This window comes from Protomyctophum parallelum, assembly GCF_964188405.1.
Source record: "Protomyctophum parallelum genome assembly, chromosome: 7".
Lineage (NCBI taxonomy): Eukaryota > Metazoa > Chordata > Actinopteri > Myctophiformes > Myctophidae > Protomyctophum > Protomyctophum parallelum.
In genome coordinates, this window is record NC_139705.1 from 41,255,368 (window position 1) to 41,283,038 (window position 27,671).

At 46.1% G+C, this 27,671-nt stretch overlaps 1 protein-coding gene across 2 annotated transcripts in view; it reads left to right on the forward strand.

Moving 5' to 3' along the window:
- The window catches only part of LOC310861626 (copine-9-like), a gene marked incomplete at both ends in the record, with an annotated part of 103,764 nt that overhangs the window by 45,649 nt on the left and 30,444 nt on the right, over positions 1–27,671 (forward strand). For both annotated transcript variants that reach the window (XM_083769157.1, XM_083769156.1), the window contains 8 exons: positions 5,571–5,634; positions 9,526–9,629; positions 10,047–10,151; positions 12,148–12,189; positions 21,541–21,616; positions 23,010–23,063; positions 24,103–24,164; positions 25,852–25,898. In XM_083769157.1, coding sequence (XP_083625283.1) covers positions 5,571–5,634; positions 9,526–9,629; positions 10,047–10,151; positions 12,148–12,189; positions 21,541–21,616; positions 23,010–23,063; positions 24,103–24,164; positions 25,852–25,898 — 554 coding nt within the window. The remainder of the gene's footprint in view (positions 1–5,570; positions 5,635–9,525; positions 9,630–10,046; positions 10,152–12,147; positions 12,190–21,540; positions 21,617–23,009; positions 23,064–24,102; positions 24,165–25,851; positions 25,899–27,671) is intronic.

Below are 27,671 nucleotides of genomic sequence, written 5' to 3' on the forward strand. Positions count from 1 at the left end.
TCTACAAGCTCTTAGCGCGCCACCGAGTGGCGCGCCACGAGCTTGTAGGTTTGCTATTTTCTTTTAATCAAAGAAACTGACATAGAAACATAGCTTTAGATTGTGGGGGCCTAAATAATATAGTAGAAGCGTTTTTATCAAGAATTGATCAATGTCACCATGGTCCACACTCCACACACTACAATTCTTTTTTTTTTAAGAGCACATTGCCAAAAGGGCAGGGGGTGCTCTAGCACCCCCTAGGGTATCTGTGCACGCCACTGCACACAACTGTTATTTGCTGTACCATACAGTAGTTGTCTGCAAATGAGCTTTAATGAGCTTTAGAGATAAAAAGCAGACAACACTGCTGGCTGGAAGGCATATACCGCCGTTCTGCACAGCATTAAGTGCTCAACTCCAAGCTGCTTATTTTCACCTGACGGGGCATGGAAGTATCACGTTGTTCCAACCAGCTCCTGGCAATATAGAGACCAGGATTACTGTACATTATTTATGTATGTACCTACCCTAGGTGACACGGAGAGAACATGCACACTTAACACAGAAAGACCCTTTTGCCAACCGCTGCTGTTCAAACCGTTTGAAAAAAGTTTAAAAATGTAGCAAGTTATGGTTATTTAAAAAGTAAAATCGAAAAATAAGAAAAAGGCGCACATTCGTAGCCACAATGCTGTATATTTATTGACAATAATCCAACGTTTCGACCTAGGAGGTCTTCTTCAGGGAATAAACCAGCCAGATGGCAAACACACACTTATAGGGGAGCAAAAACAGGTGGACTCCATAATAGTGGGGTGTGGTTGTCATCAGGAAAAAACAATCAGGTAATTAGTATCAGAATCGGAATCAAACTTTATTGTCACATCACATTACAAGTAACATGGGTGAAATTCTTGTTTGTGCAGGCTCATCATAGCAGTTACAGCTATGGCTGTAATTGCTGAAGCCCCACCCACCTCCCCAACACAAGGTCGCTCAGTTATAGCTATATGTCAGTGTTGTTACTACTCAAAGGTTTCATGACGTGACTCCACCTTGTTTACCGCCATTGCTAAATCTGACCACCAAGTCAGAAAGCCTGAACAATGTAAAAAACAACAGCCCACACACATCAAAGTTATTTTTATTTTTATCAGATTTGAACCACATTCCAATGTGAATTGAAATGTGATTCAAATTAGATTTTTACAGATGAGTCTCGGTCTGCAGTCTGGACACTCAGACATTAAAGCCTGATATATATATACTGTTGTTGTATACTTTGTTGTACAATAGTGTCACTTGCCGTGACAGATGTGCTATTTTCAGCAAGAGCAACAGAGTCAACTCACGCATTATATCCGCAGCAACCAATGCAGATAGTTTGAACAGATCTGATCACTTGCAAATATGTCACTCAGCAGTCAGCACTAAAGATCAGATTTGAGAAACAAATTTGCCTGCAGTGTGAAGGTTGCAATGATGCCTGAATGTCGAGCATCAATGGATCTGTCTGTGTCATGTGCTGAAGAACACAAGGCAGCTTGCAAACTGTCCATCAACTTCCGGCAAGCCAGTGCTTTGTCTACATAGCCTATACCCATCTTGTATCACCACGTCTTTGTAACTCCCTATGCTGGCCACTTTTGAACATCTAGCCATGTCCTGTGCACAAAAGATATAGGCATAGCTTAGAAGAAGCAATCAGCCTCTGGAACTGACTGATATTGAACTTAATTAATTATAGCCTGGCATTTGACACCGTGGACCATCATGTCTTGCTAAATGTCCTCTCGAATACTGGTTTTCACCACAATGTGCTAGGCTGGTTTAAAAGCTACTTATTTGGCCACACACAGTGTGTTAAATTTGGTGACACACTGTCTGACTCTATCACCCTAGAGAAAGGAGTCCCTCAAGGTTCCATTCTAGGACCTTTGCTTTTTCTGCTGTATGTGAACCATATTTGTAGTCAATCCAAGCATAGTAGGTATCATATGTATGCAGATGACACAATTCTGTATTCCTGTGCCCCCTCACTTGATGTGGCAGTGTCAAAGTTGGCCTCTGACTTTGTCTCCTTGCAGCATGAACTGCTAAACAGCAAACTGCTACTAAATGGCCACAAAACCAAGGCCATGCAATTTTCTCCAAATAGCCTAGTCAATGTCCCCTCAAATATCACCACTCTGGATGGAGTATCCATCGAATGGGTTGAGTTGTATAAATATCTTGGGATTTGGTTGGACAACAAGTTAAACTTCAAACACCACATTGACACCTTGGCAAAAAAGCTTAAGTTCACGCTGAGTTTCTTCTACAGAATGAAGTCCTGCTTTTCTAATGCTTCTCGCAAAAAGCTGGTTACAGGCCTCTTCATGTCGCAGCTTGATTATGGAGATACTGTCTACCGCTTTGCTAGTTCCTCAACTCTGAGCAAACTTGACCCCCTGTTTCATGCTGCATTGAGGTTTATAACCAATTCCTCCTATAGGACTCATCACTGTACTCTGTACGCCCTCGTGGGTTGGTATTCCTTAACGTCTCGCAGGTTGCTACATTGGTATACTCTCATTTATAAAGCCATTCTTGGTAACCTCCCACGTTACATTGGTTCTAAATTTGAACTTGTCCAAAACTCTCTCAACCTCAGATCAAATGCTTGGTTACGCTACGTCGTGCCCGCAACAAAATCTGAGGCTGGGAAAAAAAGCATTGCTTATTTCGGACCCTGGTCTTGGAATGACCTACAGTCCAGACTGGCTGCTGTGATTCCCCTAGTGAGCTTTAAAAGGATTGCCATGGGCACACTTCCCATACATTGCTCCTGCTTTGACGTATAGCAATTGTCTGCTTGCTTTTTAGTCAACTAGCAATTAGTCCTTACTGGTCGCATTCCTGTTCTCCCTTTGAGCTTCTTCGGTAGTGGGTACTGTATTTATGAGCATTGTATGTCTGTCCTGTTTTGTTACTGGCAGAGCTGTGTCACTTATTTTGCCTATTGTCTTGGCCAGTTCACAATTGTAAAAGAGACTTCAGTCTCAATGTGGTTTTTACTGGTTAAATAAAGGTTAAATAAATAAATAAATAAAATATATGTTAATACCTACAGTACTAATACGTAATAACAGATGCTCCTTCTTTTGCAATTACAGATAATTCACTTCCTTTCCTTCACAATGGGAGCACACACTATTGCCTACATGCTAAGCACTGCAGAAAGTAATTATGTATGGCTGGCATCGCTTGTGTATTTTGCATCGCCATTTGCATTCAGTTGTTGGGCCATAGGATTGTGTTTAGCAATCATTATAGCATTTTTAAGAAATTATCAGTTTCTTTAGACTCCTGCCGGATGTACTGCTTAAATCAGCCATTTTCGGACTCTTGGGATGTCGGAATGGGCCGTTTGAGCAAAATCCCCAACATCCCCGCACGCACGCACGCACACACACACACACACACACACACACACACACACACACACACACACACACACACACACACACACACACACACACACTTCCATCTTTGAAAATTGCTTTTTTCCAGTGTGAAAATACTGAGTGAATCTGATGTGTGGATAGATTAGGATGCAGTAGGCAGGAGAGTCTGCATGTACAACGACAAAAGCTGAATCTTTCCTTTGAGAGCATTCAAGCAATCAATACAGGTTATATAATGGTTTGAACTACTAAAGATTTGACTTCTAGGGACAAGAAAAATGAGTTTGTATTTTCAAATTCTTGGCGTCTATTGTTAATTGTATCTCCATTATGAACACAGATATGTCCTAGAAGTGTGAAAAACATATTTTTCATTGTGCCTTGTAGATTAGCTCCATTGTCAAATTGTTCTAGTGCTGGGCTGAATAGCAGCTGGACCTCATTATAACTGTCAATGAGTTGAGTTATACAGGAGCAGGTTCCATTTAATGTCCCATTTTGAATGGAACCATTGTAAATGGCAGTCAGGTGACATAGGGCTATAGGGAACATTGGAAAAACTATACCTGACAGCTGGGAGCCTGTCACGTCAAACGTCTGGCGAAACATGCAGTAACTATACTTTTACTCAACTCGTCAAAAATAATACCCCTTGGGAGTGACAGTATGTAGACATGTGTGTGTGTTAGTGTCATTGTATTTCTATATGGCCATAAACAAGTAACCATGTTTGTGTGTGCATCTGTGCATGATTACTGTACATTCTTCATCAATCTCACAATATGCTTATTCTTCCCCACTCTGTCTGTCTGTCTGTCTGTCTGTCTGTCTGTCTGTCTGTCTGTCTGTCTGTCTGTCTGTCTGTCTGTCTGTCTGTCTGTCTGTCTGTCTGTCTGTCTGTCTGTCTGTCTGTCTGTCTGTCTGTCTGTCTGTCTGTCTGTCTGTCTGTCTGTCTGTCTGTCTGTCTGTCTGTCTGTCTGTCTGTCTGTCTGTCTGTCTGTCTGTCTGTCTGTCTGTCTGTCTGTCTGTCTGTCTGTCTGTCTGTCTGTCTGTCTGTCTGTCTGTCTGTCTGTCTGTCTGTCTGTCTGTCTGTCTGTCTGTCTGTCTGTCTGTCTGTCTGTCTGTCTGTCTGTCTGTCTGTCTGTCTGTCTGTCTGTCTGTCTGTCTGTCTGTCTGTCTGTCTGTCTGTCTGTCTGTCTGTCTGTCTGTCTGTCTGTCTGTCTGTCTGTCTGTCTGTCTGTCTGTCTGTCTGTCTGTCTGTCTGTCTGTCTGTCTGTCTGTCTGTCTGTCTGTCTGTCTGTCTGTCTGTCTGTCTGTCTGTCTGTCTGTCTGTCTGTCTGTCTGTCTGTCTGTCTGTCTGTCTGTCTGTCTGTCTGTCTGTCTGTCTGTCTGTCTGTCTGTCTGTCTGTCTGTCTGTCTGTCTGTCTGTCTGTCTGTCTGTCTGTCTGTCTGTCTGTCTGTCTGTCTGTCTGTCTGTCTGTCTGTCTGTCTGTCTGTCTGTCTGTCTGTCTGTCTGTCTGTCTGTCTGTCTGTCTGTCTGTCTGTCTGTCTGTCTGTCTGTCTGTCTGTCTGTCTGTCTGTCTGTCTGTCTGTCTGTCTGTCTGTCTGTCTGTCTGTCTGTCTGTCTGTCTGTCTGTCTGTCTGTCTGTCTGTCTGTCTGTCTGTCTGTCTGTCTGTCTGTCTGTCTGTCTGTCTGTCTGTCTGTCTGTCTGTCTGTCTGTCTGTCTGTCTGTCTGTCTGTCTGTCTGTCTGTCTGTCTGTCTGTCTGTCTGTCTGTCTGTCTGTCTGTCTGTCTGTCTGTCTGTCTGTCTGTCTGTCTGTCTGTCTGTCTGTCTGTCTGTCTGTCTGTCTGTCTGTCTGTCTGTCTGTCTGTCTGTCTGTCTGTCTGTCTGTCTGTCTGTCTGTCTGTCTGTCTGTCTGTCTGTCTGTCTGTCTGTCTGTCTGTCTGTCTGTCTGTCTGTCTGTCTGTCTGTCTGTCTGTCTGTCTGTCTGTCTGTCTGTCTGTCTGTCTGTCTGTCTGTCTGTCTGTCTGTCTGTCTGTCTGTCTGTCTGTCTGTCTGTCTGTCTGTCTGTCTGTCTGTGTGTGTCTCTCTCTCTCTCTCTCTCTCTCTCTCTCTCTCTCTCTCTCTCTCTCTCTCACAGCGGGATACCGGGGAAGAAGTGTGGTATCATTATCTTCACTGCCGAGGAGCTCAGTAACTGCCGGGTCAGTTCCCCGTTTCCCTCTTTCCCTGTCTCTCTCACACACACGCACACGCACACATACACCCCCCCCCCCCCCCACACACACACACACACACACACACACACACACACACTCACACACACACACACACACACACACACACACACACACATACACACAGACAGACAGACAGACAGACACACACACACACACACACACGTCTGAACATATCCCCAGCTCACTGTGCATCGTGGATACTGCTGTCACAGCCATGGTGACACACTTTCTCCCCCAGGTTTATTTTTATTGGAAGTGCCAACTGGCCTCGCCCCCCAGCACGGACACAATGGCTCAGGTTCATTTGCATGGAAAGCTTCTAAGCTAGGTGGAATTCTCAGGAAATATGGCTGCTTAAGACTGTACGATTACAGTAGGAAGACTATCCTATTTACTAGGGGTGTGCTGAAATATCGATATTGCGATATATATCGATACGTCCCCCTCGCAATAAATAATTATTGAAATAATAATAAGTGATGTTTAGAAAAGGAGGAAATGACAGCTAAAATAAAGCAAATCCCACTCTCTGATTCCACAGCGACCAGAAGTACTGAATTGCTGGATGGTGATTTGTCCAAACAGCTTTGTGGGAATTCAGAATGCAGAATGCATTTCCTCAGCAGTGGACAAGTCCACTGACACCAGTGATAATTGTCAGTTGGTGGTGTTTGTGAAGTATTATGATGATACCAGTGATAATGGTCAGTTGGTGGTGTTTGTGAGGTATTATGATGATACCAGTGATAATGGTCAGTTGGTGGTGTTTGTGAGGTACATTATGATGAGGGTATGAGGCAAAGGGGGAGTTGATTGAGTATTAATTTAGTTTGAGTGGTGCAACCACTCCTATAGACAGCTGTGTGTGTGTCCCTCCCTGTGTCCGAGCAAATATCGAATATCGTGATATTATCGTTATCGAGGGCCTAATATCGCAATATATCGTATCGTGAGGTACCCATATCGTCCCACCCCTACTACAGCCTGCCTACCTACCTGTTAATGTTTTGGGCAGCTGCTGCTGATGATTTTACCAGCGTCGGCGTGATACTTTTACAATTAATTGTAGTAGCCTAATGCTGGCTACCGCCGCAGTAGCTCGATATAGGATACACTTCTCCACCATGTTTAATGTATATTCCAAAGTGTGTACACATTGTTTAAGTCAAAGATGCGCAGCATCATGGCTTTCATATCGTAATATAAACTTTGTCTAAAAGCAATCCACCACCACCATCACTTCTAATCAATGTTTACAATCTGTCAGTCCCTCTCTCCCGGCTAGAAAAACAACTGTCTGTCATGGAAGTAGGCTACAGCGGAAACAGACTTCCTCTTCAAAATAAGAGATTAGTCAACACTAGTTTTATTTCTTAAGTGAACTTACAGGATGTGTAGATATATTTGTAGCGCCCTGAGAGATAATGCTTTTGACTGGGTGTCTGTCATGAGTGACTGTGTAACGCTGTGTGGTCATCGATCGATCATCTGACAGCCCAATTAATATCGCTGATCTCGTCTTCTTTTTTATCTTTTATATTTTACATTTTAGCGGCTCTTCCATTCATCTCTTTTGTTGCTTACACAACAAGTATTTTGACATTAATAAAGGTTTTGACGGCGGCCACAAATCTCTATTTTAACGAGTTCCGATAATTAACTGTCAGGAGGACACTAAATGACTTTCCACTTCCTCCGGTCCTCTGTCATCCGCTTGCATGCTGTATTAATACCATACACTGTGTGTGTGTGTGTGCGTGCGTGCGTGCGTGAGTGCGTGTGTGTGCGCGTGCGTGCGCATGTCAACAGACTTATGTTTCTTTGTGTTTACCGTCATGCTGGGATGCTTACCCTTGATAAGACTTTCCTTAGAAACACGTGCGGGCGGTTCGTGTGTGTGTGTCTTGGAGGAGGGGGTGTTCTAGCACACATCCCATATCTGCCAGTGACACCTTCAGTTGTTGCCTTCAGTTGTATTGCCCTCCAACTGAAGGTGAGGAGGACTTAGTAGTTCATTAGTTGGAGTCTAGATTATTGGGATGGAGCTCGTTCATTTTTATTGATAACAAGCACTTTATCGATCAGGCATATTGAGCCGGGTTCTTATCGAGCCCAGCAGTATAGTGGGCCTAGGGCCTATTATAGGGCCTTCAAATACAGTATAGCCTACTTTTCTAACAGACGGAAGGCAATTAACCTTTTTACCAATAAAATAATATTAAAGAAACTGGTTAATATGTATACCGTCACTTTAAAAGCATAGTTTTCTTTACCCGGACAGCACTGGTTGGCAGGTATCAATACACTTTTAGACAGACAGGATGATTAGATCAAAATAGTGTCAATGTTCCCATCTAGATCACCGGATAATCAGAAAGGACCTCCGAACATCGCACGTTTTTTCCAAACCATGGATGTGCGAACCTGTCTAGGATCACTAAAGAAGTAAAGGAAAGGCCAAGCCTTTCTTTATATAAGAATTTATATAAGAATTGATCAATTTATAACATATAAATGATGTAGCCTAATGTTGATCATAAAATGTATTACACTGGTCCTGTTCAATAATCCTCCCTTCGTTAGAAAACATTGTGAAATCAATATTTTCTATTACATTCTTCTACACTTTGTGTATACGGTATAATATTTGGAGTGCAGAGCACAGAGACACAGGCGGACAATGGTCTATTTATTCAGAGAAATAGAGTTGAGCTGATGATCCGTAGCTGGAGGAGATCGACGGAGGCAGACTTCCCGAAACAGGGTTGCATTGAAGACTCACTGTAAACACAGGAGAGAACAAATGACAGAGAACAAAGAATCTGTCTAAGCCTGGGTGGAATGTGACTGAACTGGTCAAGTTTAGATCGAGTCTATACACAATCTGGCTGAGACGGAGGCGTTGAACCGTGCTACGAAGGGCTGATTAGCATCTGTTCTCCTGCCTCGAACATCTGTCTCCACTACTGCAATTAGAACATAACGAGAGAAAAAAATTTATCCCGGTGCTCAAATTTCCTCACCTGTGCTGTCCTCCAGTGTGACCCATACATGGTTTGTGTGACGCATCCCAAATGCTCATTTGCTTTTGGAGGAGCCGAGAGTGGTGAGAGAGGGAGGCTCCCCAAGCCGTTTGGAGTGAGTATACATTTAAGTGTATCCTGCAGGTCTCCTTCTTTGGAGAGCGAACCTGATCGCTTCCCCAGTCCTTGCGAGGTGCGAGGAAACGACGCGAGTGGAGGATGTGAGGTTTGAGTGTTAGGATGATCTGGCTGTAGAGAGAGAAGCAGAAGTCAGTGGGTGAATGACAGAAAGTGTGTGTGGCACTTTGTAAATGTATCCTGAATGTTTTTATTTATCTTTTTTTTTTTTCTTCATCCCAATTGATTCCTCCCCACACACAACATTGTGTGTGTTGTCACTGCTGTTGCATCCTGACTAGGCCAGAGCCTTTATCCTACAACTCCTTCCACCCTGACAGTTGCCACCCCAACCCATAGGATTAGCAATGACAATCATCCCATGTTTGGGGGAGGGAAGCCGGACAGGGAGGGTCCCTGTCCGGCTTCCCTCCCCCAAACATGGGCCAATTGCGTTCGTGTAGAATCTCGACAAAGCCAGATGCACCACGGTAGATTTGAACCCACAACCTCCGTGGTGATGGGCAGGCACTTTAGCACTGTGCCACCCGAGTGCCATTGTGTCCTGAATTAATCCATTTTCACAAATCGAATATACAACCAGTTGTAAATATAAATTAATAAATCATGCACATTTGCATTCCGGCTTGACAGGCTGTTTCCTGTGTTTTACATTTCTAATATGTAATTTTTTTTCTTCGTTTTTTCTCACCAGGACATTGTTACCATGCAATTATGTGCCAACAAGCTGGACAAGAAAGACTTTTTTGGGAAGTCAGACCCTTTCCTGGTGTTTTACCGAAGCAACGAGGACGGGACGTGAGTTGAAGATATTCAGACGCTCATCTGACAGAGTAGATGTCTTTAACTGTCAAGCAGACTCTATTTTTGTAGTAACAAAAGTCTGACTTTGTTTTTTAGGCTTATTATCTTTTTGCCTGGGTTGTACAGTCATCAACAAGAGAATGCCCAAATCAATCTTCTTAATTCATGGATAAATTTATGTTGCAGAGAAAAGCGTGAAAGTATCTTGGTGACACAGAACTTATTTTCTGCACCAGTTGAAAATCGTGTATGGTAAAGAACCAATGGGAATCTGTCTTTGGAGCCTATTGCTAACTCACCTTCGGGTGTTTTGGACCACACACTTTAGCATTTTAGGTGAGGCTACTGTACTTTGACAAGAATAAGGTGATTCTGCTGCCCCCTAGAGGAGACCTGTATATTTACTTCCAGGTTCACCATCTGCCATAAGACGGAAGTGATCAAGAACACGTTGAATCCCGTGTGGCAGTCCTTCACCCTGCCTGTCAGAGCACTCTGTAACGGAGACTACGACAGGTCAGTCCTTATTCACTGCAACTCAATGTCCTGTCCTTTTGTATTTCAATGGCAAGATCAGAAAGGCCTAATCCAACCGATGAAAGTAATAAATACTGCCACCGGACTGCCATCGGATGAAACATGAAAGCTTATTGAATTCACCTGTTGCCGGAGGGCGGTCAGAATAATGCCAGCAGTCGGTCGCGGTGTCTCAGAGACCAGCGCTGGTGTTATTAGGACTGACTCTGGTTGCAAATACGTCCATCCCATCACTACGTGTACCGTAGTGTCTTGTTGCTTCTCGACAGTGTTTTCCAGATGGGACATTTTCAATTATCGTACCTTATGTGAAAGAACACATATTGAGACTCCTACAACATGAAAACGCATCACATACACTTCGTGGAATACTTCCAGAAACTGGACAAGAAAGATGCGAACAGTGTTTTTAATGCCTTTTAAAGTACAGATCTAGGGGCAGATTTACAGATTTCCTGACTTATTTTGAAAAGCCAAACGGAATACCGATTCAACTAGTCTTTATGATAGTTGCATCTCTATCGTGACACTAAACTGACACATTGAATCTTGAAAGTCTGGCTTCTGTATTGTTTTTTTAGGTTCTTACCGACACCGAACCACATCGAAGGTTTAAATCAGGGGTGGGCAACCTATTCAGGCAATAAAAAAAATCCTGCTCATACCGTACTACAATTCAATTTAATTAATATTCACACAATGACCTATAATATGCTAAACATCTGCAACCCCCCATTGGTTAAAAGCTGCAGTCAATAATGAAAATAAATTGGGGTAGGCCACCACTGCTAGTTACTCTTGCATTGACCAAATGTACTGACCAAGATACTCCCCAAGGGTCCATTTGGTTCCATTGCTACACTCCCAGAGTTATGGGGAGGTCTGTGGCATTAAGTCAATTTGGTAGCTGCTGTTTGCAATTCTCAAACAGGCCACTGTCAATGTCAATGTTGAGCGCTACTTTGATGTGAAAACCTTCATGTGAGAAAACACATAGGCCTACCGGTACCCAGCTTGTGCAAATGGAATACACAACCATGACAATAGCACATCACGTCCTTTATAGGCCTATTGACTATTTTCCTGCACAGTGCTTGCTGGTGATAGGTACTGTAGTGGAGAAACAGGGGAAATCTTCCTCAGATCCTTAATTCCTTATTGTCTTTCAGTGTCAAATTTGTATGCATGTCCTCTCGTGCACACATGATGAGAGGCTAACTTTAGTTTACCAACTGGCTTTGTGAAAACAAACTTCCTCTAAATTGTATTAGAGGAATTTCAGATCCTTCACATGTTTTCCCCCGGTTCATTGTCCGTTCAGAAATCTTGTCAAATGTGTGGTTTTGTGTCTTTCTCAGTTCCCTGTGCTGCAGATGAAACAAACACTGTTTGACATGAATCATTCCAAGCTCACTGTGTGTCAAGGGTATCTGTGTGCAGGGACCCATGTTCAGTCAAAATATATATATATATTCATTTTGTTTCTTTCCCTGAAGTGAAGCATTTTTTTCCAAAAATGTTCAGAAATGTTCAGCATTTTTGCAGATCTACAAGCTTACAACATGTTACATGCAAAACATTGTAAGCTTCAGGGCTCTACTAGGCTCCCTTCTTTTTGAGGGCCCCTCCTATATACAGCTTTAATGTTTGTCTTTAAACGATGCTTGTTTAAGAAAACGCCATAGACAATAAATAGAAATCTAATGTTTGTTTTGAGGACTAAAACAAAAATCATTAGCACCCGTTGCTTAAACATTATGTTGTAAGATGATAAGAGCGCCCCTCACAATTTTTTCCCCTCAACACCAGATCTCATCAGAGAAAATAGCAGATTCACAAGCTCATAACTCGTCGCGTAGTGAGCTTGTAGATCTATATATTCTGCCAAATCTTCTCACCAGAATAGGCATGCTAGGGTCCCTGTGGTCAATATTCTGAAGACAACATAACTAGACATGGCTCTCTCTCTCTGCAGGACGGTGAAAGTGGATGTGTATGACTGGGACAGAGATGGAAGGTAAGAAAACCTCCATTTACCCACAGGAAGAACATTGCATTCACCCACATGAAGAATAATGAAAGATTTGTGTTCCAGCAGGTTACACATGTTTTTTTTCTATTCAGGTTCACACTGTACAGAGTAGGTACTGTAGAAATGGCATGGTACACAGCAAGGAGAGAGACACACAGATAACTAGATAAAGTGCCAATCGGCACAGGTCTCCACCAGGATTCTTCCTCAGCCTAGTGGGAATATGCGTGCACAGTTTCATCGCAATCGGACGCTGCGTTGAGGAGTTGTGGCCATTTGCTACTCCTGAAAACTGTAGGAGCCAATCGTGGCCAATCAGGATGGAATATGAGAAATCAAACAAACCTGTCTTGATCACATGACTATGGAGATCATGTGTACCGATTTGCGTGAAATTTGGATAAAATGTGAAGGAGTAATAATAGAAAATGTGTTTTACATATGTCGGCCTCCTGGTGGCGCTATAAAGAGCAGATGTGAAAAATTCCAGGCAAAGGTTTTTCCTTGGCCTCTAGGGAGTTGGCATACAAAGTTTATCTAAGCTCATCTCGCTCAAGAATCGCCTAAGGGTGGCGCCATTTCCATGGTGCCAACACAGAATAAATCCATATACTCACGAAACAATACTGATTGGGTCTATCACGGCTGTAGCTGCAGGCTCCGCCCAGAGCCTATAAAGCAACGCACAGCCGGAAAGACGTCATTCCTGCTTTTTTCTGCGCTAACACAGATGTATTTCTAAGACTACCACTTCCATAACTCCGTTGAGACTATTATTCCCCCTGGACGAGTGCTTCACTTGTACCCTGGAATTCGCGGTGGAAACCCGGTGGTCTACACTCACGAGAACGAAACGCAGTAAGTTTCAGAAACAAAGAAAAAAAGGGGCTTTTTTCTGTCAGTGCTGTGAAGCCTCTCGGACATAGCCCCGTTAGCTTTGGCTAACACTAGCTTAGCTTTAGCCTAGCTGTTGACAAACGCTAGCTTAGCTTTGGCTCAGCCTAACCAGTGTCGGGGGACCTCACGTTAGACAAGACACAGCCGCTCGTCGGAAAGAAGCTCAGCCCGGCGACCCGCGGAAGTCAACCTGCACTGCTCTGCTAACGGTGAGTTGATAAACCTCCGCTTTGCAACCCCAGTTAGCTCTGTTTTCTCCCCTGTTTTCTCTACACTATCGTTGGAAACTTTGAGGGACCCTACTAGCTAAAACGCAGTTTTCACAGACTCCCTCGGCCCGCGCTGACCCACGTTCTTTCCCGCTACGCTGTGTCGCAAGACCCCGTCGGCTCGGGAAGCTCTTCCCGCCACGTTGTGTCGCGAGACCCCGTCGGCTCGGAAGCCCGTTCCACGACTATCACAGGCTCCCACACGGCCGCAAGGCCTAGCACTAGATCGGCGATGCACGTTGCTCCGCGTCGAAAGACCCTAGCTACTAGCTAGCTACTATCTAGCTGCCCTCTGGCTACTTCTAGCCTCCTCTAGCTGCTATCAGCTACTCCTGTTGCTTCTAGCTACTGTTGACTACCCCTGGCTCTTGGTGTGTGTTTCTGTAGCTGTTTATAGTGACTTCTAACGTCATCTGGCTACACCTAGCGACTTTGTAGCTGTATTCTAGCGACTTCTAGCTACTTCTAGCGGAATCTAGCGGTTTCTAGCTACTTTTTCTCCAGACTTCTGGAGAACACTGCGCTTGGCCTACAAAACTCTCTCCGTGTGTCGGAAGACCCTGGTTAGTTTTCTAGCCTTTACTACACCTCAGTGGACAGTTGGAAAACTAAACTAGGCAACATGGCTACCGGCGGTGACGCTACACAACACAACCAGACCCAGGAGGACCCTCAGTGGGTATGTTTCAGTCGCAACTGCAACAGAACCCTGGCAACAGACAACCCGCATAAGCAGCAAGCTGCAACGCTGTTTCGCTTGCTACCGGTGTTTCTAGCTAATCCTCGGCCGCTAGGCGTTGATTTTAGCGCCACCAACAACAAGCAACCACCGTAGCCGGGTTACGACGCTAGCTTGCTATCCAGCCGCAGCTTCGCTAGCCTTCCTAGGTTAGCTAGCTCCCGCTAATGCAGCTATAGCCTTTTAGCTCCGCTAGACACTAGCTAGTTTCCAGCCGTCAGGCGTTAACTACAGCTTCTCTAGCTTCTCTTTGGCACGGTTGTTTTTTGCTATCGAAGGCCACAGGCCTGCTCTACGCAACCCGCACTACCCAACGAACCGCCGCATCGCTCTGTGTCGTCAGACCTAAACAGCACCAGCCCGACGGCCGCGCTACGCGAGCCCCAGGCTTTGCGGCCTTCCCGTAGTCCGGCGCCTTTTCTTTCACGCAACTAAACAGCTTCTCTGGCCACCACAGTTTCACAACGTGGTCGTCTCTGTTTAGACAGCTGATTTTCAGTGGAGCATCACGAGTCCTACTCTTCTACTCCACCACCACTTTTCCTTTTTTATAATTTTTATATTATAACTTAAAGGAGAAGTGCTTCTACAATGTCTTGAACTGCTGGTTCCTTCTTTAAGCTACAACTGTGCTTGACCTACAAGACTCTTCCCTGTGTCGGAAGACCCTGGTTAGTTTTCTAGCCTTATTACACCTCAGTGGACAGTTGGAAAACTACACTAGGCAACATGGCTACTGGCGGTGACGCTACACAGCACAACCAGACCCAGGAGGACCTTCAGCAGGGGTGACAACAGCCCTCCCGGGTTCCCGAGGAGGAACGCCACCGGGAATTTCTCATGCAACTGCAGCAACCTGCTGTCCCCTGAGGACAGTCACTCTCGTCTAGAGCATGCTCGCCAGGCTCTCGAGACCTCTGGTCTCTACCCCTGCTGCTTCTGCTTCGCAGACGGGAAGAAAAGCTGACGCATCTCACGCGTCAAGAGTCACCAAGACAGGTCCCTGGTCGACACCTCCGAGCCAGGCTGTCCCGACCAGCCCCAAACTTCGAGGCCTAGGCCCACCACCTCGTCCTCTCTCTCCAGACCCCTCAACCTTGACGCGTCTCAGAGACACCATGACGAGTCCTTCCTGGGCTCCTCCCCTGCCAGGAAGGCGGCTCGGACCGCCAGCAACAAGCTCCACACGCTCTTCACCACACTGGTAAACAGGCCTGTGGAGCCAGACCCAAGACATCAGCCAGGCCTCGCCGGCTGGCTCTGGGTGCTGCTCTCCCTCCAGCGGGATCTCGTCGGCCCACCAACGAGGCTCCCCCGAGCCGGGTGGTTGCGACAACGAGATGTCGGATGCAGTCCTAGGCCTCCACCGACAACTACCGCTGCTACTACTTCACGCAGCGGCCGAAGGCACGAGTCTCACTCGACATGGTTCCCCAGCGACCCTCGACTACCGACTGCTTCCCTCAACATTACAGGTATGTACATTGTGAAGCTAGGGTTGTTTAGCTATTTAGCTAACTTTTTCGAGGTCGGGAGTAGCAACCTCGTTGGATGGCCGATGCCACCCTAGCATGCTTAGCATTCTAGATAGGCTGCTTTTCAAGGTGGACGACGGACAGCGAGCTCCTCCAAGAGCTCCCTCCGCACGCCAACCCCGACACACCAGCGGTGGTAGGGGTGGCCGCTCTGGCTCCAAGCCCCACCAGGAGAGGGCAGGAGGCCAGCTGGCACCGTCCGGTGCCTCGGCCGGCACCCCCAACCGTGACAGACGCCCGGCTGGGCGTGGCCACGGCCGCCCGCCCCATGGCCCCAGACGAGGCCAGGGCAGAGGCCGTGGGGAGCCACAGAGCAAATGACACCGTCCCAGTCCCAGGGGAGACGAGACCAGACGTCTCCCCTCCCCCCCCTGAGCCTGGATTTGAGTATTCTTCTCACACTCAGACCGCCCAGGAAGAGGCGGGGGCTCACGATGCGGAGCATCACCACGGGTGTGGCCGATCATCGACATGTTGTTGTTTCCAATGTTGTACCTGTTTTATTTCCTGTAATGAAGGCCTTCACGCCATTAAAACAAACAACGACAACAACATCGGGGGGACATGAACCCACTGCCAGGGGTAGCCCCCGGGCTCTCCGACACAGTGGGGCGGGACCTTGGCCTTGTGGCGGGCCTAAACGCCACTGGCAGGACGGGTCATGCCAAAATTTTCTCTGGTCCACCAGGGGGCGCCAGCCCTGCGCGACGACGCGCTCCCCTGGCGATGGAGAACCCCCTTGCGCGTCGCCTGACACAGTGGGAACTGTGCGGAGCGTCTCCTTGGGTTCTCCGCACCATAGCGAGAGGTTACAGGCTCCAGTTCGCTATGAGACCCCCTGCATTCGGAGAAGTCCTCTACTCCGATGCACGCGGCGAGGCGGGTCAGGTTCTCCAGCAGGAGATCGACTCTCTGCTGGAGAAGAAGGCTGTCAGAGAGGTACCCCTGAGCCAGAGTCGCAGCGGGTTTTACTCACGCTACTTCCTGGTCAAGAAGAAGGGGGGGGGGCTACGTCCAATCATGGACCTACGAGCTCTCAATCGGTACCTCAAGTCCTTCCGCTTCAAGATGCTGACAGCCAAGTCTCTTGTGCGCTCTATACGCCTGAACGACTGGTTCACATCTATAGACCTGAAAGACGCCTACTTTCACATCCCTATCTACCCACCTCACAGGAAGTTCCTGAGGTTCGGTTTCAAGGGGAAGGTGTACGAGTACACGATTCTCCCCTCTGGGATGTCCCTGAGCCCCAGGGTGTTCGTCAAATGCACCGAGACGGCTCTGGCCCCTCTGCGGCGAGGAGGTCTACGTGTAGCAAGCTACATCGACGACTGGCTTCTGAGTGCGTGCTCGCCACAGGAGGCACTGTGGAACACCACTCGGGTGGTGTCCCATATGTCCTCCCTAGGGTTCACCATAAATCACGAGAAGAGTGTTATGGTGCCCGCCCAGTCGATCAACTTCATAGGCATAGCACTGGATTCAGTCTCCTTCACGGCTCGGTTGAGCCCGGAGAGGATCGAAGCCTTCCTGAAGTGCGTGGCCCTGTTCCAGAGAGGACACAGACTGCCACTCAGGACCTGCCTACGTATGGCGGGACTGATGGCATCGGCCATCTCCCCGGTGCGGTTGGGCAGACTCCACATGAGACCCTTTCAGCGCTGGTTGAGGTCTCTACGGGTGCCCACCAGATTCCTCTCGCGGCGAGTGACAATCCCCGGGGAATGCACGCTCGCCCTGAGATGGTGGTCGGACAGACGGATCCTGACGGAGGGAGTCCCCCTTGGTCTACCGTTGACCAGGAAGGTCGTCACTGCGGACGCGAGTCTGAGTGGGTGGGGGGCCACCCACGAAGGCAGGTCAGCCAGAGGGATATGGGATGGAACCTTGAGGTCCGCCCACATCAATTATCTGGAACTCCTAGCGGTCTTCCTCGCGCTGCAAGCGTTCGAGCCGCTCATACGGGGCTGTCATGTCCTCGTCCGTACCGACAACACGACAACGATGTGCTACATCAACAGGCAGGGTGGACTGAGGTCCTTACGCCTGCACACGTTGGCATACAGGCTTTTGACTTGGTGCGACAGATGTCTTCTGTCACTGACAGCCTGCCACGTCCCGTGACTTTGGACGTTGTCCAGAGGTCTCCTCCGCTACAGCAACTGGTCCCTACACCCGGGTGTAGTGGAACAGATCTGGGACAGGTTCGGGACACCGGTCGCAGACCTGTTCGCTGCAGGCGGGAACGAGAAGTGTCCACTCTTCTTCTCCCTGACAGGCTCACTGACGTTGGGACTGGACGCGATGGCACATCGGTGGCCTCAGGGCCTACTCTATGCTTTTCCTCCACTGGAGTTGATTCCCTTCACCTTAGCCAGGGTGAGGGTTCAGGGCTCGAGCGTGCTCCTAGTGGCGCCAGCCCGAGGATCCTGGAGGCAGGACATCTGTCCCCTCCTCTACGACCGGCCCTGGCAGCTCCATCTATGGAGGGATCTGCTTACCCAGGCGGGTCACGAGATATTCCACCCGCGCCCGCAGGACCTAGATCTCTGCGTATGGCCGGTGAAGGGTCGACCCTAGTAGCCACAGGCTTGCCCCCTAGAGTCATTAAGACGATTTTGGGAGCCAGGGCCCCTTCAACTAGACAGCGGTACAACACGGCTTGGAACGTGTTTGTGCGCTGGTGTGCTGCGAGGCCGGAACGGGCGGTTCCTTTTCAAGCCTCGGTGGTTCTTATCCTAACCTTCCTGCAGGAATTGTTGGATAGAAACTTGGGGAACTTCTCGGTCAAACTCAACCTGGCGGTCGTTCGGCCTACCATGTGGGTATGGACAACAGACCAATGAGTGAGAACTTATTGATTCGTCAGTTCATGAGGGGTGTCAAGCGTGCTCGGCCGGTATCTAGATCCTTAGTTCCGTCCTGGGACCTGACTTTGGTGCTACACGCTCTGTCAAGAGCCCCCTTCGAACCACTGGACACAGTGGGTTTGAAATTTCTCTCACTAGAGACCGCCCTGCTGGTCGCCTTGGCTACAGCGAAGCGATCTAGTGACATGCATGCGCTCTCAGTGAGCTCAAGCTGCATGAGGTTCAGTGGGAACGATAACAGGGTTTCGCTCGGGCCGAACCTGTCGTTCCTGCCGAAGAATTTTCCTTCCGGATGTGCTCCGGTAGATTTGGCAGCTTTCCACCCGCCCTCGTTCGCATCGGCGGAGGACGAGAGACTGAACAGTCTCTGTCCTGTCAGGGCACTGGAACTGTATGTGAACAGGACTGCTGCCTTTAGGAAGGGCAGTCAGTTGTTTGTTGCATGGGACCCTCAGAGAAGAGGGACTCCCATAACCAAGGTGAGACTTTCACAATGGGTTGTGGAAGCCATACAGTTGACTTATGCCGAAAGAGGAGCACAACCCCCGGAGGGTTTGCGGGCTCACTCTACGAGGGGCATGGCTGCATCCTGGGCCCTTGCGAAGGGAGCCTCACTTCAGGATGTGTGTACGGCGGCGAGTTGGTCGTCCCCTTCGACTTTCGCCACGTACTATAACTTGGACGTGGCATCTTTTGGAATTGCTCACGCCGTTCTGGGAGCTGCCGCTAGGTGATGGGACAGTTGGGAACAACGGTCACACACGCGCACTTCAGGAGATAGAGCCTAGGGCATATAAGATGGGGAACCATCAGCCCGCGTCTGAGTGCTTAGACAGTTTTCACTGGCTAGCTCCTTAGATAGGTTCTTGTCTACTGGGCCTGTGGTCCAGATAGCCTCCTTGCCTTTCCTTCTCCCCACGGGCAGGGAACTGCTGGGGGAGGGGTCCCGGGTCGGGCCTCCTTTTCAACTGGTGGTAGTGATACGGGGGGTTTATGTACACCCTTAGGCGATTCTTGAGCGAGATGAGCTTAGATAAACTCTGGGTTACTTTAGTAACCTCAGTTTATCAAGCGAATCGAGCGAGAGAATCGCCCTTACTACCCTTCTTGCTTAGAAAGAGCACAGAAAAAAGAACTGGTTGATAGGAATGACGTCTTTCCGGCTGTGCGTTGCTTTATAGGCTCTGGGCGGAGCCTGCAGCTACAGCCGTGATAGACAGCTGCACGACCCAATCAGTATTGTTTCGTGAGTATATGGATTTATTCTGTGTTGGCACCATGGAAATGGCGCCACCCTTAGGCGATTCTCTCGCTCGATTCGCTTGATAAACTGAGGTTACTAAAGTAACCCAGAGTTATCCACAGATCCGTGCAGTTAGAGGTAAAAACACTTTTGGGCCAGTTATAGCGCCACCTTGAGGCTGAGTTGTAATTGTTCATGTGGCATTTCGTCCTGGGCCTAGTGGGAATGTGGGTGCACAATTTCACGGAAATCACGCGATGTGTTCATGATTTGCAGCATTTTGTTTGAAACTGAGCACTCCTGTGAATTTTGGAAGCCAATCTTAACCAATCAGGATGGAGTCTGAGAAATCTGAAAGACCGGTTTGGTTGAATGGCTCTAGAGAGACTGTGTACCAATTTGCGTGATGTTTGGACAAAATCTGTAGGTGTACTGTGCAAAAACTTGTTTTGCACAAAGCGGCCTCCTGGTGGCGCTATAACAGGCCGTTCTGGAAAGTTTGGGGCAGAGGTTCATGGTTGGCATCCAGGGAGTGTGTGTGCAAAATTTGGCATCGAGCGGGTTAACGGTGGCCGAGATTAGCTGCTCACGGACGGACGGACACACGGACGGACACACGGACGGACGGACGGACACACGGACGGACGGAGTGCAAAACATACTCTCCCCCATGCCTTCGGCTGGTGGAGACAAATATGGGTTTGTCATTGATAGAGAGAGGCTGAGAGTCCTGCATCGGAATTGGGATCCCATTACAAATATTGCACACCTGAAGCTTATGTGGCCGTGCTTTACATTAGATTGACTATAATTATGTACCATACTGTACCACAGTATGGTACAGTACCGTACTGTACTGTACTGTACTGTACTGTACTGTACTGTACTGTACTGTACTGTACTGTACTGTACTGTACTGTACTGTACTGTACCGTGCTGTTGTGTGTGTGTGTGTGTGTGTGTGTGTGTGTGTGTGTGTGTGTGTCCTCTAGATTCATGTATGTATATATGAATCTAGAGGACAATATCTGACTCCAAGTCTTAGGAATTAAATGAGGTAAAAACACTTTGAAATACAGTACACTCGTGCTTCCTAAGGTGTGATCTGGGTCCCTAAAGATTAATACAAATTTAGGTTGCACTTGCTATGCATCCCAAATAAGCTTTGTAAAGTGTTATGATAAAAACTGTCTGGCTCAGCTAGAATGCTCGAATGCTCTAATCATCAGTGACTGTCCTTTCCCGTTTGTGTAATGCTGAATTCACTCTAGCAGCAGCAGCTTCCGCGTTTGGAGAAAGCGAGAGGCATGGTCTCTACTCTATGACAAGGAGTGGGAGGGGGAGCAAGCAAAAAGCTCTTTTGCCAAATTTGAGAAAAGTTAACTTTTCTTCTGCCGCTGTGTGGCAAGTCAAAGCGACAGTCAACCAGATCTTGTCTGAATTAGTTATTGACTCAGACATTTGAAGGCACCTGAAGGTGACGTGGGTGTGGGTGTTTAGTATGCAGTCTATGCACCCATTTTTATGGCAGAGAAATTAGCTATCGCTGCAGGTGTGAATTCAGCATAATAGTTGAATTAATACTCTTGTGTTGCATGCCCAATCTGCAAGCTATTTCGAATTGTGAAGCTTTGTAAGCTTGTAGATCTGTCGGCACCAACATATGAAGATAGAGATAGATAGAGATATACTTTATTAGTCTCCCGAGGAAGAAATTTGTCTTAGACAAGTATAAGAAGTATAAATCAGGCTTTATACATGGTTTAAATCGGTCCACTTGCAGCCATGACTTCATCGGAGAATTCACCACAAGCTACAGGGAGCTGTCTAAAGGAGAGAACCAGTTCAACGTCTACGAGGTAAGACTACTATTGACAATTACCATTAGGGATGGAGCTTGTTAATTTGGATTACCACCTTATCGATCAGGCTTATCGAGCCGGATTCTTCAAGCAAGCATCAAGCATTTTCTATTATTTTGTGGGAAGACGGGAGATAATACATTCTGAACAGAACCTGTGTCTTTCAAATACAGAACTTTTCTAACAGACTGAAGGCAATTGACCTTTTTATCAATAAAATAATATTAAAGAAACTGTTAACTGGTTAATATGTGTACTGTCACTTTAAAAGCGTAATTTAGTTTTCCCGGACAGCGCTGGTTGGCAGGTATCAATATACGTTTAGGCACAACATTATGTGCTGTCTTCATTTGAAGACCTATCAGTGGCGTGCACTGATAGGACATTTAGAGGGGCAGGTGCTCAAGTGAAAAAAGGGCACCTTGTGCAGCGTGTGGAACAGGCCGGTTGCCTAAATAGTGTGAGATTTATTGATTTTGGGGCATAAATAATATATTAGAAGGTTTTTTTTACAAAAACAAAAAGTGCAAAGGGCACATTGCTGTCAAGGGCAGGTGTCTATCTGTGCACGCCACTGAGACCTATACGTTTTTAATGCCGGTCTATTTGCCGGTCTATTTGCTTGTTTTTGTTTTATTTTTTATTGCAACAGAAAATATAAAGGATGGACCTTTGCAATGTGCCTTATTCTGTGTGCAAAATGGAATACATTAATCCCACCCAACACCGCTGACGGCTGAAGTGCCCCTGAGCAAGGCACTGAACCCCCAACTGCTCCCCCTGGAGCTGCTTAGTGGCCAACAGTATAAGACTGTGGTCGTACTGGTCAGCCCCCAGGTTTTAATGTGTGTCTGTCTGTCTGTGTTACTATGTGCAGGGCGTTGCTGAAAATGAGCACCTGTGCTCAACTACTTCCCTGGGTAAAAAAAACAACTAATACTATTATACTAAAAAAGTAAGGGAAAATAGACTTTTTACAGTACAATAATGTTTAAAGTTTCCACATATATACAAATAAAAAGGCCAACGGCATAAACAATATTTCTTTACCTCTTCTACAAAAAAAGCTGTCATTCTCTTATATCGTACTTGTATTATTTATTTATTTCCCACCACGGAGTAACCTCGCGGCAGACTATCAGCATGTATCTTCCACCCCGGAGGAAACTCTGGTAAGGCCGGCAGTGTCGGTATAGGCCAATCAGAGGCAGGCGGGGTGTTACCATGTCTATGCTCGGACGTAGAAAAGATTTACGCATTGGAAAAGCATTGTGGTGGCCTAAAAAAAAACAAAAAAGAATGACCAAACATTTGTTTGATTGTGTTTGATATGTGTGAATGAGGCCTAAGGGTTATCTTATTCTTAATTGCCTCTTGCTGCCACCAACAGGTTTTAAACCCCAAGAAAAAAGGCAAGAAGAAGAAATACGTCAACTCGGGCACGGTGAGCATTTCCTAATTTATGCTCCTTCGCTGTGTGCTGAATATAGCCAATCTGCAAGCTCACAAGCAGATGGCCTATTTTTGGAGAACAGCACCACCATATGATGGAATATAAACCAGGCTTATCAATGACACTCCCCCTGAGTTGGTAATTAATAGTGCAGAGAATTAGTACCCTCATCCTGTGCTCCCTTCTGCTCTGTCCCTGGGCACTTTTGCTTACGGAAATACAATTTATTTATTTTATTTGATTATTGATTTATTATTCATTCAGTGTTCGTTTTGTTTCCATTTTATTTTTTTAATACATTTTTATCCCACGATTTTGTAACCCAGTTTTCTTTTCACCCAGTGCCAATTATCTAATGTAATCCTGGGCGCTACACTTCCTCTGCCAACCTGGGGGGCAGCGGACTGACCTCATGCCTCCTTCTATGCATGAGGAGTCCAAGCTGCTTCTTTTCACCTGACAGAGGGGAATTTCCCCGGCCGGACGTAGCGCGTGGAAGGGACACGTTATTCCGACCAGTTCCTTTCCCCTCCATCAGGCGCCCCGGCATTTTATTCTTATGGCTGTGTTCTGAAATGGTTCACAACTAGTACACATTGTTGTGAAAGTGCCGTGTTGGCAGTCTGTTATGTCATGTCTGAACGGAGTGTACTAGCAGAGAGTTTGATTACATTCTCTGTATTTTAGTGTTCACCAACTTTCCCATTCATGTCAAACTCTTGTAACCGGACGCAACCGGCTTTATTCCTTTAATGGTTTATTTTCCTTTATTATATCATTGCCATCTGTTGCATGAAAATAATATACAAACAGAAGTTTCGTAGCAATTCTTTATTCTCTCGCCAAGTAAATACCTAATTTCCACAACAGCAATTGGGTCGGTTTTTACCCCCTTCATCAACGCAGTTTATGCCTCAATGCCTCTGAATCTCTCGCTGTCTCTCTTCTTAAACTCCTTTTGTTTCTCTCGCGTGCGTGCGTGCATGCGTGCGTGTGTGCGTGCGTGCATGCACGATGCTTGATTTGACAGGTAACTCTGCTGTCCTTCAAAGTGGAATCCGAGTACACCTTTGTGGATTTCATCCGTGGAGGGTGAGTTGAATACTGATCACTGTGCGTGCGTGCCTGCTGAGTAACCAGCGTTTATTAGAGTGCATTTCCTGATGGCATTGCATGTGTAATATCTATGAGACCAGGAGGACAGAGTTTCAATCAAGTTTGCACTTTTTTAATCTAATTTGTAAACAGGTAATTTATTCTGCTTGTTCGCTTTTAATTACCAATTCCATTTGTTTAACCTAATTAGTCTTGCAAGATTGTCCTGCAATACTAATAAGGCAATCAACCAATAAACTAATTAAATATTGGCGTTCCCCCGTAATTGCTATCTTGTGCCACAGCATAAATCCTTAAAACTCCTCCTTTACCTGTTACATTATGCATAGGTGTGGTTTGGGCGTTACAATAATGAAACCAATCACCGTGCCACATGCCATTTTTTAAGAGGGGGGGGGGGGGGGGGCAGATCAACATATCGACCTGGGTGACAGCAGACTGCTGGGCGAGCACTGGTGTTTTGGCATGGGGGGTCAGATCAACATATGGAATGAATGTTTTAACCTTTTAAACCTTTTAAATTGTTTTCTAATAAAATGTGTCTGTACTTCTTTCTGTAAAGCGACTTTGGGTACCCAGAAAAGCGCTATATAAATCGTATATATTGGGGCACGGTGGCACAGTTGGTAGTGCTGTCGCCTCACAGCTAGAAGGTCCTGGGTTCGATTCCCGCTCGGGGCGCTGTGGATGCTGGCGGCGTGTTTCCTCCTCCGCGTCATCAGTGCCCATACCCGAAGGCGGGGCTGGCGAAAGGGCCTTTCTGTGTGGAGTTTGCATGTTCTCCCCGTGTCCCCTAGGGTAGGTACCCTCACAAAAACATGCAGTAATCCTGGTCTCTAAACTGCCTCCCCCTGGCCAGCCGGGGCGCCTGATGGAGGGGAAAGGAACTGATTGGAATAACGTGTTCCTTCCACGCGCTATACGTCCAACCAGGGAAACTCCCCCGTCAGGTGTAAAGGAGCAACTTGGACACTCATGCATGAAGGAAGCATGAGTTCAAGTCCGTTGCTCTCCCCAGGTTGGCGGAGGGTGTGTAGAGCCCAGGATCACATTAGATGATTGACACAGGGGTGAAAAATGGGTTACAAAATCGTGGGATAAAAAAATATAAGGGAAAAAAAAGAAAATCGTATATATTATTATTATTATTATTATTATCTGTATTGGCCAGAGGTCAGATCAACATATGGAATGTCAGAACAGGTCTGCGGTAGATGGGCGATGAGTTGTTTTCGTCTGCGGATGTAAGAAGAGGGAATAAAAACTTTCCAAACACTGGATTTTGAAATAAGTGCGCGTGCACGTCAGATCCGTATACTATGTAGGCTGTTTAACATGTGAGTAAAGGAAAAAATAAAGAAAGAAATAAAGAAATATTTTTAATTGCTGGATTAAATTACATTAAAGAAAGACAGATTTTTATGTTCTGGCACAGACGGGGGTGGAGAATAAAACAGAATTCCACGTTCTTGGCATACATTCGGTTAACTGCGACCTGCGGTCCCAACAATATAGATAATGCATAATACATGTATGGAAATCATGTGCCTTACGACATGAATCTAGTAGAAATCAATATGTATGTATTCATTATACATTACTGTACACTAAAAGAGTGTGAATGATGATTCCGTTTGTTTTGCTATTTTGTTATTTCCTACAGAACTCAACTGAACTTCACAGTAGCTATAGACTTCACAGCATCTAATGGTAAGATATCCACTTTAAGTCTTCCAATGGTTCTGTGATTTTCATTTCAAAGTATGCATGGTGTTTGTAGGCTTACTTACTTACTCATCCCATGGTATTGCTGGGTTTGTAGGCTACTGGTGTTCATTTAAAGGACCACTTCACCACTTTTCAACTTCTCTTCCTATAATTGGTCCTACGGATATAATTAATGTTCATGATAAAATACCACAATTTCTTCCTACTCAGTCTGTGTCTCATAGGAAGGCTGTGGGCAGTACAGAAACCCGTCCACCAGTGACATCATCAATGGTGAATCCAAGCCAATAGAAACGGCAGGCTTTCTTTTCCTGAAAAGTTGCAATGCAAAAGTTGAAGCCATCATTCTCATGATAATAAAAATCTAAATATATTTTTAAACAAATCTTGTTTAAAAAAATATATATGCCTAATGATGATGTCACTGGTGGACGGGTGTCCGAACTGCCCAAAGCCCTCCTATGAGACACAGACTGAGTAGGAAAAGATTGTGGTGTTTTATCATGAACATTAGTGAGGACCAATTGTACGGATATAATAAAACTTTGCTGTTTCATAACTTTGCTTAACTACTGATTCTGAGTAAAGGAGTGTAACAGACAGGTACGGTAATTCGTGATTTAAACACACACCGTTATATTGCTCAAACACACACTTCCTCCAAGTTGCAATAATGCTCGCAAACAATCACTTAATTTTGGCCATTTTATTACTATTATCTCATAACACACTCATACACGTACAAACACACTTCTACTAAACTTGTGTACAGTAAAAAGCCTTATTTGCCTTGTCTGGCCCGTGTTTAGATATAGTTCAATAGCATCAAATGATTGTCCACAAGATATTCAGAGATCGCGGCATTAGTTAATAAACTGAAACACAAAAGAAACACAACACATACTATTAATTCACAGATCTAGCGACTGCATAAGCGTATCATTATGACTGTATTTAGAGCATTTAACTGTACTTATTAACACATTATAAAGACTTACGCAAACGCCATGTCTCCTGTTCATTACATTGCTTCAGAATGAACTAGAATCCTGCGCGCATCCTGCCTCATATCCTGTGAAAGCACGCCTCTGTCATTGGATACTTCCTCCTGCCTATTGCTCACTTCACTAATTCCCATAGTACGCACCAAGCATCTCCCTTAGTATAACACATTTTACCCCCCAATTAACTGTATTAATATCTACATCCCTGAGATACTGTAATTGGTTGATAAGAGGATCTCTGTTCTTATATAACACAGAGTATTTACTGTATAGGCAGTGAACTTCATTAATAGCACCAACATCTATATAAGCTGGGTCGGCACTTAACATTATAATGAGCCCACCACACGGAATAAAGGCGACACCAATTATATGAAGAGATGTTGAAAAGTGGTGAAGTGGTCCTTTAACTTTTCATTTAAAATTGGCTGATGGTGTGTTTCTACTGTTGGGCGGATTCATTCGATTGCATATGCATTGCTGTTGAATTCAGATGAAGAGTGTGAGTTTGTGTGTGTGTGTGTAAAAATCAGAATTCACCCAGCACTGCACTCTATACCAGAAACTGTTGTGTGGATGGTTCCTGTCACCTTGGCAGACACGTTGAATGCAGGGGGTTGACCTAGCAGTGACTGCAAGGGTACGAAAAGAAATTCTGGGAACTCGTGCCTTTTTTAAATTAAGTCCATATACAGTATATACTAGAGGATGCTAGCGGACCTTATAAGACAGGTCTGTATATATACGGACC